We start from the raw sequence: 18,554 nt of genomic DNA on the forward strand, positions 1-18,554 counted from the left end.
TAGAGTTTGGAGAAACAATAACTTTATAGATTCTAGATGTTTGGATTGCCCACAGTGATCGTACGTGCCGCGTCGCACGGTGTCTTCATCCGATACAACCAATTTTTAATAGAATAGATTTGATAGATCCGTGAATTTTAAAGGTGTTATAAAATTAACAATTTGCATGATTGAAAATACTTTTTGAGGATTCAAATGTTATTTTTTTATGCAACTAGCTTGTCCTGGGTCAAACTTAACTTGGTTTTTTTGGTTGATTTTAAAGGCTCGCATTGCTAATATTGTTAATTTTATATGAAAAACGTATTTTGGCCTCTTATAAATGTATCATATTTTTAACATAAAAATAAATAAGAAAACATATTTCATACTTGGATAGATGGAGTTTTTGCGGTCTTGAGATTAAAAAGAAGATTAAAACAAATTACTAAAAATAGTCTGTACACGAAATATATAATAGTTATATTGGAATAAAGGTAGATAGGTAGGTAGGAGCTCAAGTGAAAAATAAATGGCTTCAATAATAAATGTGATATTTATTCATATAGGTCATGACGCTGATGCTGAATACATACATTTTATTATTATTATTTCACGTAGAATTTAAAAATAAATATTTGAAAATGAATAAAACATCAACACATTAACTATCAACTATTTGGTTGACACAACTGAAGGTGTTAATTATGACTTCACGGGTCAACGGAACTCAGTCCACAAGTCAACATTCAAATATGGTTTTGTATGAAAATTTAAAAAATGAAATTCAGGTTTTGTGTGCATTTTATAGTTATCATTGCTATTGTTTTAACACTGTTTAAACATAATTTACGCCCTCAATAATTAAAATCCGGACGGAAAATAGAGGTAATCGGTCACATTCGACGACAGTTGGATATTCTTCCCATAGTAGATTTTTTTATCTATAATACTGATTGGCCAAGTGCAGAATTTTTGGGAATAAAAGCTTCTAAGTAACATCATCTTATTAGTTGTGTTAAAGTCATAGTTTGTAATAAAAATACATAATTACTTATGGTAAGTTGCAGACTATGGTAAGTTTGATGTTGTGATCAAGTCATTTTTACTTTTTCTTTAAAATAATATCGATTTTATTTTCGAATTGGTTTCAGTATCGAGTTAAGTGATTTTAATATATATATATATATATATATATTATATTTAGACATTCACCATGATCAGTTGATAATAAATAACATTAGGTTAACAGTAGGATTTTTTCGTAGTAATTTAGGTTTTGTGATACTGATAAATTTTTTATTCAGGTGCAGTCACGGATGTATTTTTGTACTTTGGTACAATGAGTAGGGATGAGAGATTGACATTTTACCTAGCGTTCTTCAATATTTAAAGCAGTTAATATTAAGAATTAAACTATTCAAACTATTCGATATTACTATACAAATAAAAATAAATGTACTGGTGAATTAAATATTTGTGTGATAAAATGTAGCGTTACTTACTAATTAATTAACTTATACATACAACTATGTGACCTTAACACGGCTACTCCAGTAACCCCAGTAGGCACATTCTTAGAATGTATAAAACCTTTGATTAAATAAATAAATATTGGAAACGAACCACGAAAACCTTTTGAAGTAAATAAAATAACTTTTCAATTTCTCACGATTTGTTTTTAGTACCTACAAACATAAATATTTACTTATTTCGGTGGCTTAATTTTTTTCCATGTAAATGCTACAAACATTATTATATTATATTAAAAAAAAATGTAAAAAGACACATTATAATGGAAAAAAAATAAATTCCATGATATCATTTCATTTTCTTACGTATGCTACTCCACTTACTAAAGAACATAATGTGAGCGAAAAATGATTAAAGTAAAATAAATTGCAAATTTAACGTAGCAATTTCACTATTTTCAGCGTGATGGACAGACCTACGGTCGACTTTGCCCTTGCAGGACTAGAAAATCTTTCCGTTGGGTTTATTTTAATGATTTCTGATTTTTTTGTCCTATTTTTTTTGGTACAATATTTTTTTTTTTTTTTAGTTATCCCGTAATGTTGGCCTCACTGGGTGGCTTACCCATGCTGAGGCCTTCATTTTATAATAAAAATATATAATGTACATAATACATTTAAAGAGAAAATAATATATTTAAAATATATTTTTGCGTATTTGTGAGTGATATGTGTTGTATATTGGTTTTGTGTGTTACGTGTACGTTTTTTTAATTATTTTATGTTATGCAATTTTGGTAATATTGTATTTTTTGTTCTTTCATCCCTTTTGTAATTAGTGTTAGACTGATTAATTGATCAATCATAAACATAAATAACTGACATCCATAGGGATGCCTCTACAGATATTTAAAAATTTAGTAATACGTTAATCAGAAACAATTAAAATGTGAGCGTCGAGCGAACCCTAATTAGTAGAGTCTTAATTTACCTAAACCTTAATTTCAGGAAGCCATATGTATTTTCCTTAACCTCTTAAGCGCCAGCGAATCCTTAAGGATATGTTTAAAAAATTATTTCTCGGATAACTAGCTATTGTGTATTAGCGATCCGTAACTTTTCGGTGAGCTGTAGTGATGAGATTGAGAAATATATCATTATCGATGTTGTTGTACCTGATTGTAGCCAGATTCATCAAATATTTTAAATATTGCCCTCCATTCTAAACAAAATATTAAAAGTAGATTCTTAAGGCTGGCCGCATACATACGTTTTTCGTATTCGATTTCCGAATTCGTTTTCCGTATTCGGACATCCGAATGCACGGAATCAGTAGAAAATACATTAACTGCCGCACACGTTCGTTTTAGTTCCGAACGGAACAAATTCCTTACGCACGTTCCGAATGCGAGCCGGCGCGTTCGGAGAAACCGAATGGAAAAAACCTAATGACGTCATGTGGAACGCAGCTATTGCATACAGTTTGTTTGTGCCGACGCAAACGCACGGAATTTTCCGTTCGTAATTCAGTGTTGCCTACGGATCTTGACCTAATATCGCCGTTTCTCATACATAAGGTAGCGTAAAGTAGCCGAATTTTCTGTTAGGTGGGACATGTTTAAAATTGATGTTTTTACGTGAAAATAAAAATTTCGTAGGGGGGGGGGGGTGGCTAGAGAATTTCAAAAAAATAAAATTTGTCCCCAGAAAATAAACAAATTTCTAGAAAATATAAAATTTTTCCCCAGAAAAATAAATTTCATGGGGGGGGGGTGCGTAGAGAATTTCGGGACATGTTTAAAATTGATGTTTTTGAAGTAGCTTAATTGGCGACCAGATTAGATTTTTTCGCCTTTTAGATTTTTTCGGCGCCGATTCTCGCTCTGAGTAGCCTAAATGGCGATATATCGCCCTTGTTGGCAACACTGGTACTGACGTTTATACATTCCGAATGAAGAAAAACGAACGTTTGCGCTAGTCTCACGGAATTCCGAATACGGAAAACGAATTCGGAAATCGAATACGAAAAACGTATGTATGCGGCCAGCCTTAATAATATTACTAAATATGACCATCAATAAGAGTTCTTACCGTAAATGACTGTGACTGGATGGCGATCATCCAAAATAGTAAGCCAGTTTTTTGTGGTATTAAAAACACAGTAATTTGTGATGACAGATTTTGTTAATGACTTTCTACTCCCAAACAGTAGCAAACTCAATCAAATCATCCAACACGTCGTATTATACAATATTATGCACCAATACATGTATTAGTGTGTTACTTAGATTAGGCTGACAAAAAAGATAGCGTGCTATGTAAGGGCACAAGGATGGCCATTACATTTTTGAATAGACCCTTCCCAAAAAGGATAAGTTAGTCGGTTTTCCGAATATAGTTTGACCCGCCGTCGGTCGGTCGCCAGGGGTCCTTTAAACCCCGGACTTTTGTAAAACTTAATTATAATCATACTTATACAATCCATATTTCAAACGCTCTCTACATTCCTAAAACACAGTAATGCAGAGAAAAAAACATTTAAAACAAATTACACATTTTAAATGATATGTTGGTTTGTACTCGGGACCGACCGCGTTACGCGACCGATGGCAAGCTTAGAGAATGAAAACCAAATGTCAAATTACTTCATTATAATATTTCCAGGCAATTCACTACGAACACGTACCTAAGACATAGGCATAAATAAACCGATAAAAATAGAATCGACGCATAGAAAGATAGTTAAACGTCTCTAAAAATAAAAGCGTTTCCAAGAGTTCTAATAAATAGTCTCAAACATCGATGTACTTACTTCAAACCTTCAAGACATAATCAAAACATGTTTTCATAACTTGGTTGAACATAAACAATGTCACTACTAAAAGAACCGTTTTAGTTTTACATATTTATTTATCTTGAATAAACAAATTGTGCTTCAATTCATGAAAAAGTTCTCAGATACATTAAAGACATCAGATGGTTCAGGCAACAACGGAGACGGGCAGATGTTCTCCCTCGGCCCTGAATCCCTTCTCGTCAGCCACGTACTTGGTGCGGTAGACCTTTCCATCGTCAGAGATGAAGGAGTATTCTCCCTCCTTGACTAGCACGTAGTCCTTGCCGTCATGTGTGGGCTTGAGCGCTCCGGACTCGGAGAACACAGTTCCGTCAGCACTGCGGTACCTCAGGGTGAACTGACCCCTCTCGTCGGTCACCTCGGTTCTCTCCAAAACAGGAATCACCTTGTGCAGAGGCGCCTCTGGAGCGGCCAGGGCTGCCACGACCACGAAGAGGGCGAAGAATACAATCTGAAAAACAAAACAATTGATAAACAGAATTTCAGTTCATAATTAATTTAAAAGGCTAATTTATAAGTACATATTATAAGAATAGTTTCAATAATTTCAATAGTAATCCAAAAACTTACGGTGTTCATTTTCTGTGTGTTGTTACTGCAAAAGAAAATCTTGAAGTGATTGAAATCGTTATGAACATCTATTTATATATCGTTGAAAATATCATTAGTATCTGATGTAACAAGAAATCAAAGGTTACATTAAATAATATTATGCACTTCGGGCTACTCAAGATTACACTTCACTTTTTCACTTATATGAATCATAATACATTTGAATATTTCTAATATTTGTTTACATTAACTCCACACAAGAGATCCTGAGGAAAATAATTTCTCTCACGGCCTATGTCATCTTTCGGTCTGTTTGGCGAAAGGAAGGAGAGAACATATATTTCACATACTTATATACGATTGAATCATTTTACGTATTTTCGACACGTGTCCAGTCAAAGTGATGCTTATTTTTGATAATTTCCAGGATTATCAATGTATTCAATTTTCATTCAATCCCAAGTCCTTGCCGCTACTCAATTATTGGATATTAAGTAAACTGACAGTAATAGAAGACAATTCAGTCGACGATGTTAAACATCGCCCACTTATTTGAAATTTGATATTTTATACACATTTATGGGGAAAATATTATTGAATCATTGTGGCATTTGTAAGGGAAACAAACAACAACGAGAAGACAAAACTTCTACAAACAATGAACACCTTTTACATGTTTATGAAAAATATAAAATAAATCAACAGAATATACATTTAATGTTTGAAAATAATTTCCATTGTGTAAAAGATTAATTTATATATGTAGATCATGCCTCCTAGTAAAAATAAGGTCCGTTCACTTTGCACGGGTACATACATTAATATAATCGTGAATTTTATTTCGTTGCAAACACACTGCAAACTACTAAAAAACATCAGTGTTTTATTCAAAATGAAAAATTATTAAGTTGATAAAGTTACAAATTTCCACAACATTAATAAACAATGATTACCTGTTCTTAAAGGCACTTTCGCGCATATTTGAAACGATTCCCGCATTAAATTGTGCCGTCTCTTACCAGATGTTGAATAATACCAAAGTAATGTTCACATTCACCCTGCAGAACACTAATAACAAGATGGAAATGTACTGGCATCTGTCATTCACCCTGCAGAACACTAATAACAAGATGGAAATGTACTGGCATCTGTCATTCACCCTGCAGAACACTAATAACAAGACGGAAATGTACTCGCATCTGTCATTCACCCTGCAGACCACTAAAAACAAGATGGAAATGTACTCGCATCTGTCATTCACCCTGCAGACCACTAATATCATGATGGAAATATACTCGCATCTGTCATTCACCCTGCAGACCACCAATAACAAGATGAAAATATACTCGCATCTGTCATGATAATTTTAAAGCCATAGAATCAAGAAGAAAACTAGAATTTCCTTCCATATACATTTGAATGGAAACAAATGTGCCACTGACTTAGTGCCTCTTGGTTCTAGGCCTCTTAGCACGTGGTCTGTCTCTCTTACACTGGCCTGAAAATATATATCACCATCATTTGAATCATGAATATGGCCATCCCATCATTGTGAAATACAGTTTTGATTATTTGGACACGCAAGATACTTATTTTATTATTATGTTTTTAAAGCCATTAAGTTACTATTTTGTATTCTTCAGCCTCCTCTTACCTAGAATATTTTTGTAAGCTTATTGTAATATAAATAATAATTAAACCCTTTTTTATATTAATTTCTCGACATTAAGTCTTAAACTCTTACTTCCACACAGGAGGCCCTAAGGAAAAATTTCCCTCTGGGCCTATGTGGTCTGTGGGGTTGCTATGTGGACGGTCTTTTTGGAAAGGAAGGATATGAAGATCGGTGAAGGAAAAAGTTATGAGGGCTGGGTAGGAATCTGAGGAGCCAATGTGTCCAGGAGTAAAGGACGTACGAATCCATCCTTCCAACTGCGGTGCAAGAGAGAGTCCTGCCTGAGTTTTCAAAAGGAATTCCTACACCAGTCTCTCCCGATCCGGCCCACCACACAGTAGGCGGGCAAACGCATCAGTCGCCAAGACCTAAACAAACCTCATTGCATGAACTCGGGCACCCCTACTAAGTCACCAAAAGTAGCAAACCACTAGGTGTGACCTATGGGGGTGGTGTTAGTTATCCAATAAATGGTTCCCTATGCGGTGGTACCCATATCCGCCTCCTAAATAAAGATATTAATAAACAAAGGAAAAAACAAAGTGTTTAGTATTTTTGTACGAAAATGGTGACAAAAATTACATTTCCAATTTTTGAAAAAAATAAAAAGTCGTTGCATTGTAAGCTTACACCGGAAAATATTAATTTGGTCAACTCACGATGAGACAAAGATATCAGGGGCAAATTTTCTTTTTTGTTTATCTTTCAACGAAGACATATACTTATTAGTCAAGTGCATTTATTGTGTGGATTTTCTCATAGATTTCAAAATCTTTACAATGCTTTCTTTATTCAGTGTCCAGGCATCCATAAACATATACAAAAAGAAGAAAATACAACAGCTAACCAGTGTTTAAATTGAGTTTGAGGCTCGTTACAATATAGTTTCTTCTTAAGAGCTATCCCAATTCGAACCCTTGTTTCTGGAGATGGTTCGTACTTGTCATGTACCCAACCTCTTAAGAATGTATCTAAAGCTTCACATTATATTGGTTCGTAGTTGATTGCTAAAAAGGTCGTGTGTAAGAAATTAGAGGACACTTCAATTTTTATTAAGAAACATTCATTATAAGTTCATATTGGATGTTACTATCTTCGTAAACCTTTTCCATTGTATTATTTGCGAACCAATGATACAAATGATGGAACCACGGAATATCGAACAATTTTAAACCAGATAAATTGTATTCCACTATTTGCGCAATGAGGCGAATTTAGTTTCCGAGCTTAACGTAAAACGTTTTTCAATTTCCCTTGTTTTTTCCAATTCACTAATACTTTGTCAGCGGACCGTGAACTCTATGCCACCGTCCGTTCAACACGAAAGCTTAATACTACAATTTGGGTCAAAAGACTTTTCCTTTAAATCGTTTGTACTTGTTGGTTGTGTAATAAACATATTTATCCAACCAGCGTACTCGAGAAATCTAACTTTTATCCTTGGCTCATTCAACCGTACTATTGTCTTTGTTTTTCGATACTCTTGTTGCTTTGAAAAAAAAGGGTCCGGAATGTCCGGATAGCGTTAGTGATATCAAAATTCCATTGTCAATGTTGACTACAGTAAAAAAAAATTCTTCATAGGTGGTTACTTTAAAAAAAATGTAGATACAACTTGTGTTTTTAGGAATGGCAACTGGACCGAGGAAGTAGTGTAAGCGGGAGAGGTGAGCGGTAGCAAAGATGGCGGAGGACGTGAATTTGGTTTTTTTGCGGGCTGGCGCAATTTTTTGGCAAGACTGGAGCCGGGTTTTGCCAGTGATTTCGACGAAGTAATGTAATAAGTTGAGTTGAGTTTCAAACGATATCGCCGTTCCCCCCGTTCCTGCGTTCGTGAGAGAACCAAAATGATGAAAATTGCTGACATTGTCACCTCTGTTTAGTGACCGATCTAACTTGAAAAAGAAGCCCTGAAAAAATGCTGAGAGCCACGCTATCCTCATCACGCTCATATGTACGCTGTTGGCTGAGGAAAGGTCGGAAACAGATTGCCGCATGATTCCCGGACAAGACGTATGAACCTCGTTACCTTCAAATATGATTTAAGATTTTTGCTATTCGTTATTGGGGTGTTATATATATTATAATATTTGTAAATATTATTTAATAATATTTGTAAATAACACATCTGCCCTGATGATGGACACTGCAATGCTGTCCGAAACGTTGGCTAAAGTAGGAGTTAGCGCAACACGGCATTACACCTCGTTACCTGCATTCCAGAAGAAATCCTGTAAGAACGCGCCTGGAGGAGAATACTGCCTTAAACCAGAAAACACGCGTTCTTAAAGCTTTTTCTCTCTCCCTGGTTTACTATTCCAAATTTATTGACTATTAGTAAAAAAAAACGGTTCATATTTTATCAACAAGCCCTCTGAAGGAAAGCATTGTCGTATATTCCCACGAATCCTGAAATAAATTGCCCCATCGCTCTCGTTGATAAGTGATAATAATATAAGACGTATTAATGTGTGTGACATTACGCGTCTTACATGTTTCACGTCCTTTATAACATGTCTGACAAGACATAGTTAATTTGATTAAAAAATCATCATTTTTTAAATGTATTCGTTTACTTATTCAGTATTCCATGTACATAATTGTAATATATATCAAATTTCTGGAGGGACAACGGAGACAGCAAGATATTCTCCCTAGGCCCTGAATCTTGTCTCATCAGCCACGTACTTGGTGCGAAAGCACCCTCCTTGACAGCACATAGTTCTTGCCACCATGCATGGGCTTGAGGGCTCCGGATTTGAAGGACACAGTTCCGTTAACGCTGCGGTACCTCAGGGTCTCAACAGGGTTACAACTATCCCTCTCGCCCCGCGAGTCGACCGTCACCTCAGTTCTCTCCAGCACGGGGAGTCAGGGCTGCCACCACCACGAAATAGATAACAAATATGATCCGAAAAAATGGAATATTTTTACTGCTTTTTAACATAATCGGTTAAAAATTTCGAGTCCAGGTCTAATTATAACCACCTCGAAATGCTTTAGAAGAATCCAAACAAAAACTAAATATATCGAACGAAGATTATAGTAATTAATGTGTGCAAGATTATGTGGGTATTTAAAACAACACAGTTATTGCATTTCAGGACTGACGCATTTATTTTCGTTACAAACTAACGCACAGCATAGAGAACACTAATCAATATATTTGATTATTATTTTGATAATGATTGCGGGCATAATAATAATCGCACTACACAGGTTTTTAGCAAATTTGCGTGCATTGTGAAATATGGTTTGGTAATGAGGAATTAATGAAACATGTAAATCAATTAGTGTACACCTCAGCTTTAAAAATGATATTCTGATTTCCCGAATATATATTATACATTTCTTATTCTATTCGGTTTACGACAAAGACATTCTGATTTCTTTTCATTTACAAAAATGTACAGTACGCACATTTTTTATATTATTTCGCCTGCCATACTAGGAATGCCCATTGTTATGGCGGGTAAAGTTTTTCATAACATGCTTAGAATAATGATTATTAAATTATGCAATTCAGACTTAGTGTAAGGGCTCATATACCACTGCGCACCCTGAAAACCGAGTAAATTTATAAATGTGCAATTCAGACATAGTTTAAGGACTCATATACCACGGCGCGCAGTGATGACCGAGTAAATTGTTAAATTATGCAATTCAGACTTGTGTAAGGGCTCATATACCAATGCGCGCGCTGAAACCCGAGTAAATTGGAAAAAATTTAATTGTTGATTTCACTTTTTTTTTAAATTTTCAACAATGAGAAAAAAATTCTTCTAATATTAACATTATTTTTACGGGTATAAATGGCCTACTGATGGAAACCATCGTGGACATCATAACTTATTAAAAAATTATTTTAAAAATAAAAAAGATTCTTGTTAAATAATTTATTATAGTAGTAGTGGTTTTTTAAAACTTTTCTGGTTTTAGAACTTTTTTTATTAATTATTAAACACTATGTATTTAAATTGCATACTAAAGTTTTAAATACTGAAATTTCTTTATTTTTGAATAAAATATATAAATTCCTTTCGTCAAACTTCTACATTATTTTGCGAGATTTCTCTGTTTTATTTTAGCAATTTGGAGGATTATTTGTGAAATTATGATGTTGACAATGGTTTTCATGAGTATTTTTCAATTTTACTCGGTTTTCAGCGCGCGCTGGGTAGTGATTATTTAAATTTTTAAAAATGTGAAGGAATGTGAGAGGTATAAGGGGAGATTATTAATTATTAGATTATTAATTATTTGAGTTTGTTATGTACTGAAAATAATATCGATCACAGTGCACAACAAAATAATGATCCCATCGAAAATTCAAATCTAAGCCATAATACGGACGCAATTTGTTGTGTGTTTTTTTTATCTACAAACAATTATGTAATATATACATATCTGTAATTTTCAAATAGCTGTAAATAAAATACTAATCCTATTACGGTAGTTGAAGGTAAAAAAGTGGGTGTGTCAAGCCTACGCAAGACAGAAGTGAAACTTCTAGTATTCCTCTCTCTCTATTTTCATTTCATCATCTCTATTTTCTCTCTTAGGTTAGTTTGAAAATTAGAGGTTAAATAATTCAACGACGAAGCATGGATTTGATAGGATATTTCCTCTTGTGCCACTGATGTGTTCATCACCTCTATCTCGTCACTACTCATTTTTAACACTGAAATTCTGTACCAAACCGTATGAACCACAATCAATTACGTATTTCACTCGTATTACACTCACGACGCAGTATACTAACCAAGCAGCTGATGCTTGGCGTGGCGCAGTTCGCTGGTGTCTGAGAGAGAGGAAAGAAGAGAAGAGAGAGAACGTTCGTGAGCGGCTCCCCCACCTCAACAAGCGCATATGGTGAGAGAGGGACAGTGAACGGTGAGCGGTGGTGGGGGTACCCGCATTTTCGTGTCGATCCTGACTCGGTTTTACTCCGTCCCCGAAAATCCATTACGCGCCTAAAGAAGTTTCACTTCAAAAATGTTAAAATGAAACTCTGCTGTTATTTTTTTTCATTCGTCGCTCATTGTTTAAATTCGTAGAACTTTTCCAATCTCCAGGTACAACAACTTTAAATTAATTTTCGTACTCTACTATACAACCTAGACTTTAGCGTTGATACTGGTTTATGTTATTCAAGAAAGCATTCATTGTTATCAAGTTTAATTTATAGAACTCCGATTTAATTTTCGGTTTTTCTTTTATTTGAATGATAAAAACAGTTAATTATCAAACAAATTCTGCTGTGTAATAATTATTAAGCGTGACAGCTGTTTCGGCATCTGAAGGCATTATCAAACTGTCATTCGTAATAATATTTACACAGCAGAACTAGTTTATTAATAAACTTTTTTTTGTAAATTTAATAATAATAATGTTATTGAATAAAAGAAAAATCAAGAAATTATTGTCAATACTCAATAAAAACCATTGAAAATTCATATCAAATTGTAGAATTTGCATTCGATGGTTTTCCAATTTTCATAACTTTTACTAAACATATTCGGCTATTCCTAAAGTACAGTTTTTAATTTCTATTTACATAGTGTCCATCTTTAAACGGCTTGAATATATTGCCAACATAAAGATCGATACTTCAACTAGTATTTTGTGAAGCTTTTTGCACATTTATTTTCATTTCTTTATCTCTTTCCAATATATTTCTATTAGGACTTAAATACCCTTCTCATGAGAACACGGATTTATTTGCGTTTAGCAGTTCGAAATTTTGGGTGGCTTTTCCACCTTTGTAATTTTCTTGTTGGTACCTTTTTGTATACGCATTTTTATAAATAAATGAAAATACTACAAACTTTTTATTTTCCTTACTCAATAGTTCAAATATGCCAAAGGATTATTCATTCGAAAACTTAAAAAAATATATATTTTTAATTGTAAAAAAATTATAATATTAAAGGTTTCTTTGGTTTTACATCCAATAAATATTGTTTTTCGTTTATGTGTACCCATTGAATAAATAATGTTAGTCAAATAAGATCATTTATATATTAAGAATCATTGCTGAATTAAGAAAAATAAAGATCGATGATAAAGATAAGTCGTTTTATAAATAGCGATACGTTTTACTTCCAACAAACAGTAAATCTGGTTTTATCTCAAAAGATTAAACATCCAGCCGAAATGTTAACTTTGACTTACTGTTAAGTACACAGTTCCTGCGCAAAGAAATAATATTATAATAGTACTTGAAACAACCTTTAAAATATCTTGTTTTTCGGTCTCCGATAATAATACTGCAATATTTTGTTATTTTTTTGACGATTGCATATAAAAACGCAAGGTATGTTTTATCAGTAAGCGTGCAAAGTTTATCAGGTAACCGGACAAATCAGAACACTTTCAAAATGTGATATAAAGTCATTGAAAGTAATGAAAAAAATTGATTTAAACTTGTGTTTCCAGTAGTTTCAATCTTAATAAAAGTTAATAAATGCATGACTTGTGAATGAATAAGGATTGAATCATTACAATGAAAATATCTGATTGAATTCATCTGCATGAATTGTATCGAAGCTCCAGGAATACGCTCAAAGGCAGACGATCTCGATCTACTTTGCAAACATGAAAGCATTACTAAAGCCAACTACACTAATTCTTGTATCCAGTACTTAGCCTTGGCTTCGTTACATATATTCCATTGTGATTAATTTTTTTTCCATTATGTAGGTAACTATTCGATTAAAAACGTTAATTTCATACGTTTTTCCACATTAGTAGGTAGGTACACGGAGAAAAAATAGTATTGCTAATTTATTAAGAATCTCCACAAATTATTGGTAATCCCGTTAAGAAAGGGATTGCAGGCTGTTTCCTGATAAACTTTTGGTAAATTGATAATAAATTGGAACACGTGCTCATGCACCTGATAATACATAGTGACGAAATTCGAAAATATTAGGATTTATATGAACACGTATTCCGACATCGTGATAAAACATTCGCATTTTACTAAAAGTTTATCTGAAAACTTATCAATTTATTCGTTAAGGGTATGCAATCCCGTCTTTTACCGTATTACGAACAATTTAAAGAGATTCTGAATAAATTAGCAAAAGGTACTCATTTTCACCGTGTAGGTACTGTTTGAACACTGTTTGTTTTTACAATCCATGGTTTCATTTAGATTGGATTTCCAAAATTCTGCGAAAATATTTCCCTACGTATAAATTCGAAAACAAAAACTTTCACAAAACAGCACCAACAAAATAATTAGAATGCATTTGAAGCGTAATCCATGTTAATCCATATTGAGCGTATAAATATTATAATGAACATAATTAATGAACCACTGATCAACCACTTCCAAAACGAACTACTTACCTCTTAATCGTGCCTCTTAAAATATAAAAATGGTTTAAATAATTTAGACGGCCTCCGTGGTAGAGGAGTAAGGCTCTCGATTAGCAATCCGGTGGTCGCAGATTCATATCCCAGAATGCGCAAGTAAATTTTATTACATAAATTTGTGCTGTTTCACCATTTTTTAAGTTTTTGTTTTATTTATTTTTTTGTTTCTATTAATCATCAACTTACAATTTACATACTACATACTTTTACAGTTTACATGACTTAGTGCATACAGAGAACAGTTTTGAATATTTATATTACAACAACAAAAAATCGATATCATACGTAGTAGGTATAAAGGTGCATTTAAGCTAAAATATTTAAATAGTGAGGAAGAAAGAAAAAACAGTTTTAAACCGCCGACATCAAAAAATTAAACAAAATAATAATATAATGTAGGTTTTCGATACGTAATTTACTTTCTTAAATTTGAGTTAAATATAAAAATTATCAAAGTATCTTACCAGATTTTCATTGTGGTAGTTACTTTTATTTCCCAATAATGGAGATGACCAGGGAAGAGAGCCCGTTTATAATGAAATGTGTCTTTGCGTAAAGTGCGCTAACTTCGGGAGGTGATTCTATATGATGGTAGAAGTCAAAAGCTCTTTCAAAATTCCGATGTTTATTTTCAATACAAACAATTTTTTTCCCTGGAAGAATATTTATTTTCTCATACAAACAATTCGACCTTTTTACTTTTAAAATTATGTAGAATCACTCCCGAAGTTAGTGCATTCTACCCCCGGACAACCTGTAATTTAGTTTCAGATATACTTTAAATTGTTATTGTGTTTACTAATTGCCTAATAACGCATTATAAGGTTTGGTAATTACCCAATTTCTATCGTGTAAACAAAAATAATATATTGTGTTCATTCACAAGTTCGTAGTGTTTTTGTTTTTTTTTTGTTTGTTAGCCTAATATCAAATGTTTAGCACATAACTCAACGCACTGAGTATGAAAAATATAAGCAGGCACAATACAAACCATCACACAGAGCTCTGCCAAACAAAGGAGTTCAACAATTGAACGTAACAAGAGTTCAAAATATGGACAATGAAAGCAGTTTGTACAATATATTTTGGATGATAAAAAAATGCTTTAAATCAGCCACACAATATTGCCTCCTCAATTGGGGTTGTGATAGTCTCCCTGGCTCTTGAAGAATGGAAGCATTCGGGAATTTTGTGCGGTATTCAAATAAAAATACCATTACATCATAGGAGAAACAACAGCGTGTGTTTTTGAAACAACAGCGTGACATAAAGATTGATAAATTTGCTTTAATTTCATTGCATTAATATAATATTTTCGTCGTTTATTACCGTCGGTATGTAATGTAGGCCCTGAGGCCTCCACATCGTTGAGTGGTGCAATTAGCCAAAGTTATGTAGTAATTGCAACCAAACATAAGGTATAAATATCCAAAACAGTTCTGAAAAGATATCACTTGCTTCTTATTCTTCTTCGTACAGTAAACATTATTATCATGAATTCCGTGAGTACCTACCTCAATAAATGATGAATTAAAAGCCAGTTATTTTAATAACTCATTTGTGTCAACTATTAACAATTATTAATTATGGAATTTTTTTTTTCGCAGTTCATCTTCGTCGCTCTTTTCGTGGTCGTGGCAGCCCTTGCCGGCTCCGAGGGGCGCAAGGTGATTCCCGTGTTGGAGAGGACCGAGGTGACCGACGAGAGGGGTCAGTTCTCCCTGAGGTACCGCAGCGCTGACGGAACTGTGTTCTCCGAGTCCGGAGCCCTCAAGCCCACACATGACGGCAAGGGCTATGTGCTCGTCAAGGAGGGAGAATACTCCTTCATCTCTGACGATGGAAAGGTCTACCGCACCAAGTACGTGGCTGATGATAAGGGATTCAGGGCCGAGGGAGAACATCTGCCCGTTTCCGTTATCGCCTAAAAAACTCCGATTGCATAAAATGTCCTATTCGAAATGTTTATTTTTTAATACTGTGTGTCTACTTTAGCCTAAAGTAATAAAAATATCGTTTCCAAAAATCTTTTTCAATTATATAAATTATTGGCGTTTACATTTCAAGATATGGTGAGAAATTCCGCATAATTTTGAATTAAGAAATTTAAAAATCTTTAAATAAGAAACACCGATACTAATGATTGGTACACAACAACTTCCAATCCTTATCATCTTAGCAATTCTAACGAACTAGCAATGATGAGATTAAACTATTCATTATCGGTTAATTATCGACCCTTTTCAAAAATAAACCATTCATATCAAAATTAACAAAAAAAAACCAATTGCATAATTGCTGCTTTACAAGTAACCAGTCACTTGAATTCAAATAAATAATTCGCAAATCGTCAATCAAAAAGTTCCATTCTTACCATAGAGTCAGGTAAGTTACCACTTCGTATCTTTCTACTAGACATGAGTGCAGCGTTTGATACGATTAATCAAGACTTCCACATTAAGATATCAGATGAAACATTCATTCAATTCCCGTCGGCGGCATTTATTTTTTATCGAAAGATTTTTTCAATTTACATATGCTTTTCAGGCTAGTAATTATAATTCTAGTTATTGCTTAAAATGACATGGGAGGAATAATTTGCTTGTTCATTTCGTGGTTAAATTGCTAACTGAGTTATATTACTATTCTCACTTTATTTTTTACTTTTTGTTATTGATCCCTAAAAACATTTTACATTGATGTAATATTATTATACGTTTTTCCCTATAATGTGAATTGTAATCATTGTAATTAAATATGTGAAATATATAATACCGACAAGAACAGAGAATCCCATTTGCGACCGTTATCTTTTTATTTTCTGTGTCTGTCTGTTTCATATTTTTTGGAAAGTTATTGATATTACCTTCAGTCAAATAATTAAGTATAAATAAGAACCCTTTAATATGTGTCTTTGTTTTTATGTTCCTGCTATCTTTTTACTTCGCTTTGTATATTTTTCATCTAATAATTTCTTTGTCAATATATTAGGGAGAAATATTTTTGTAACTAATACTATCATTATTATCATCATCGCATATTTTTTTCCGTAGTTTGAGTGCTGTTTTAATGTAAGATTTTTAATATTTTTATCAGCAATAGTAATGGAGGGTAAAATAGCAAAAATATAGTATATATAGTAAAATCACTGTCCAATGTTTTTACTACAGTGTCCTCTGTGTGCAAGGTCGTAATTTTTTGACATAAGTGTGTTTGACCATCCAGGTTAGTATGTTTTTTAATATCTGAAAATAATAATAAAGTTTTTATGAATCTGTTTGAAAATAATAAAACTAGATAAGGCTAGAAACAATATAACGCATTACCTAGTAATTTAAAACTTCCGGCAACTAACAAAAAAACATTGACAAAAGATCTTAAAATATATTTCCTTAGCAGTTTCATTAATGACTAACACAATCTTTCTCTGGTACTCCATAATAACATCTGCGTTTATTTATTTTAATGTATTTATTTTAATGTATTTATTTTAATGTATTTTATTTATTTGCCTTGTCCTTTCTAATGTTGTCTTTCCCGAGACGAGTTTTATAAACTCATTGGGAATAATACATTATTACTTTTTTATCATTTTGTAATGTATTATCTTGTAATAAAAAAATAAAAATAAATAAAAAATCGTAATAAATTGTACAGCCGCGAGCCGTACCCTTGAGACGATTTTGCACAAAAACGGCGATATACAAACAATCCAATTATTATTATTAGTTTTATTCGAGTTTAGTTTCAATTTTGAAAATGACAGTTACTTTTAAATCTAAATTTTACGCAAGACAAACAAAAGCACAGCACAAACAACCGTTATAAATTTATTTTATTATGATTGATAATGAAAATCGCACTACACAGGTTTTTATCAAATTTTCGTGTATTGTGAAATGCGGTTTGATAATTAGGAATTAATTAAACTTGTATATCAACATTCAGCGAAGAAAATAATGTTGTGATTTTCTGAATATAAATTATTTACTTATAAGTCTCTTCTGTTACCGTCGAAGTCATTCTGTGGAGAAGTTATTTGAGTTTACGTATCTTGGCTTTCAAATAGCTCTCAATAAAATAAAATCCCTAATACTTATAATTAAGCAAAAAAAACGATTATAGTAAAACTCTTCTGAAAGTTTATTTAATTCTTCGAACATTGTTCTTTTGAACTTTGAATTTGTCTAATATCCAGGTAGAGAGCATAAAATTAATTTTTCGAAGTGAAGAAAAACTAACTCCACTATAAATACAGATCTTAGCGTCCATAGCGGTTTATGTCGTTCAAGAAATTATTGGCAATATTTAATAAAAAAACTTTGAAAATTCATATTAAAGGTTAAAATCTGTATGCAATGGTTTTTCAATTTCCATTACTTTTGAAAAACATGCTCTCGCTTTCATTGGATATTCCAATCATTCAGTTATTAAATTTCTGTTTTATAATATCCATCTTTAAACCGCATGATTATATTGCCAACATATAGAAATGTACTTCAATTCATCTTTTGTGCGGCTATTTTTACATTTTCTTTATTTAAACTCCAATATATTTGTATGAGGAACTGAATGCCCTCCTTACGAGCAATTGGATTTCTTTGCATGTAGCAGTTTGGACTTTAGGATGGCTTTT

At 32.9% G+C, this 18,554-nt stretch overlaps 2 protein-coding genes across 2 annotated transcripts; one reads left to right on the forward strand and one right to left on the reverse strand.

Annotated features, from left to right (window-relative positions):
* Positions 1-4,432: 4,432 nt before the first annotated feature.
* On the reverse strand, positions 4,433-4,887 carry LOC149426333 (larval cuticle protein 65Ag1-like). The gene is made up of 2 exons (XM_089637305.1): positions 4,879-4,887; positions 4,433-4,759 (listed from the first exon to the last, which is right to left on the reverse strand). The coding sequence occupies exons 1-2, from the start codon at positions 4,885-4,887 to the stop codon at positions 4,433-4,435; spliced, it is 336 nt and encodes a 111-aa protein (XP_089493431.1).
* A 4,381-nt stretch (positions 4,888-9,268) lies between these two features.
* LOC149426334 (larval cuticle protein 65Ag1-like) lies at positions 9,269-15,846 on the forward strand. Its single transcript, XM_089637584.1, has 2 exons — positions 9,269-9,343; positions 15,526-15,846. Exons 1-2 carry the CDS (start codon positions 9,269-9,271, stop codon positions 15,844-15,846), a joined length of 396 nt encoding a protein of 131 aa, XP_089493710.1.
* Positions 15,847-18,554: the final 2,708 nt, after the last annotated feature.

Source organism: Hesperophylax consimilis, chromosome 1 (genome assembly GCF_061612785.1).
Source record: "Hesperophylax consimilis isolate HC1 chromosome 1, BYU_Hcon_1.0, whole genome shotgun sequence".
Classification (NCBI taxonomy): Eukaryota; Metazoa; Arthropoda; class Insecta; order Trichoptera; family Limnephilidae; genus Hesperophylax; species Hesperophylax consimilis.

Bases quoted from the DNA above. Each gene is read 5' to 3' on its own strand.
- LOC149426334 (XM_089637584.1), top strand. From the start codon at position 9,269: ATGCATGGGCTTGAGGGCTCCGGATTTGAAGGACACAGTTCCGTTAAC. The intron at 9,344-15,525 runs GTTACAACTATC...TTTTTTTCGCAG, and splicing joins TACCTCAGGGTCTCAACAGG to TTCATCTTCGTCGCTCTTTT.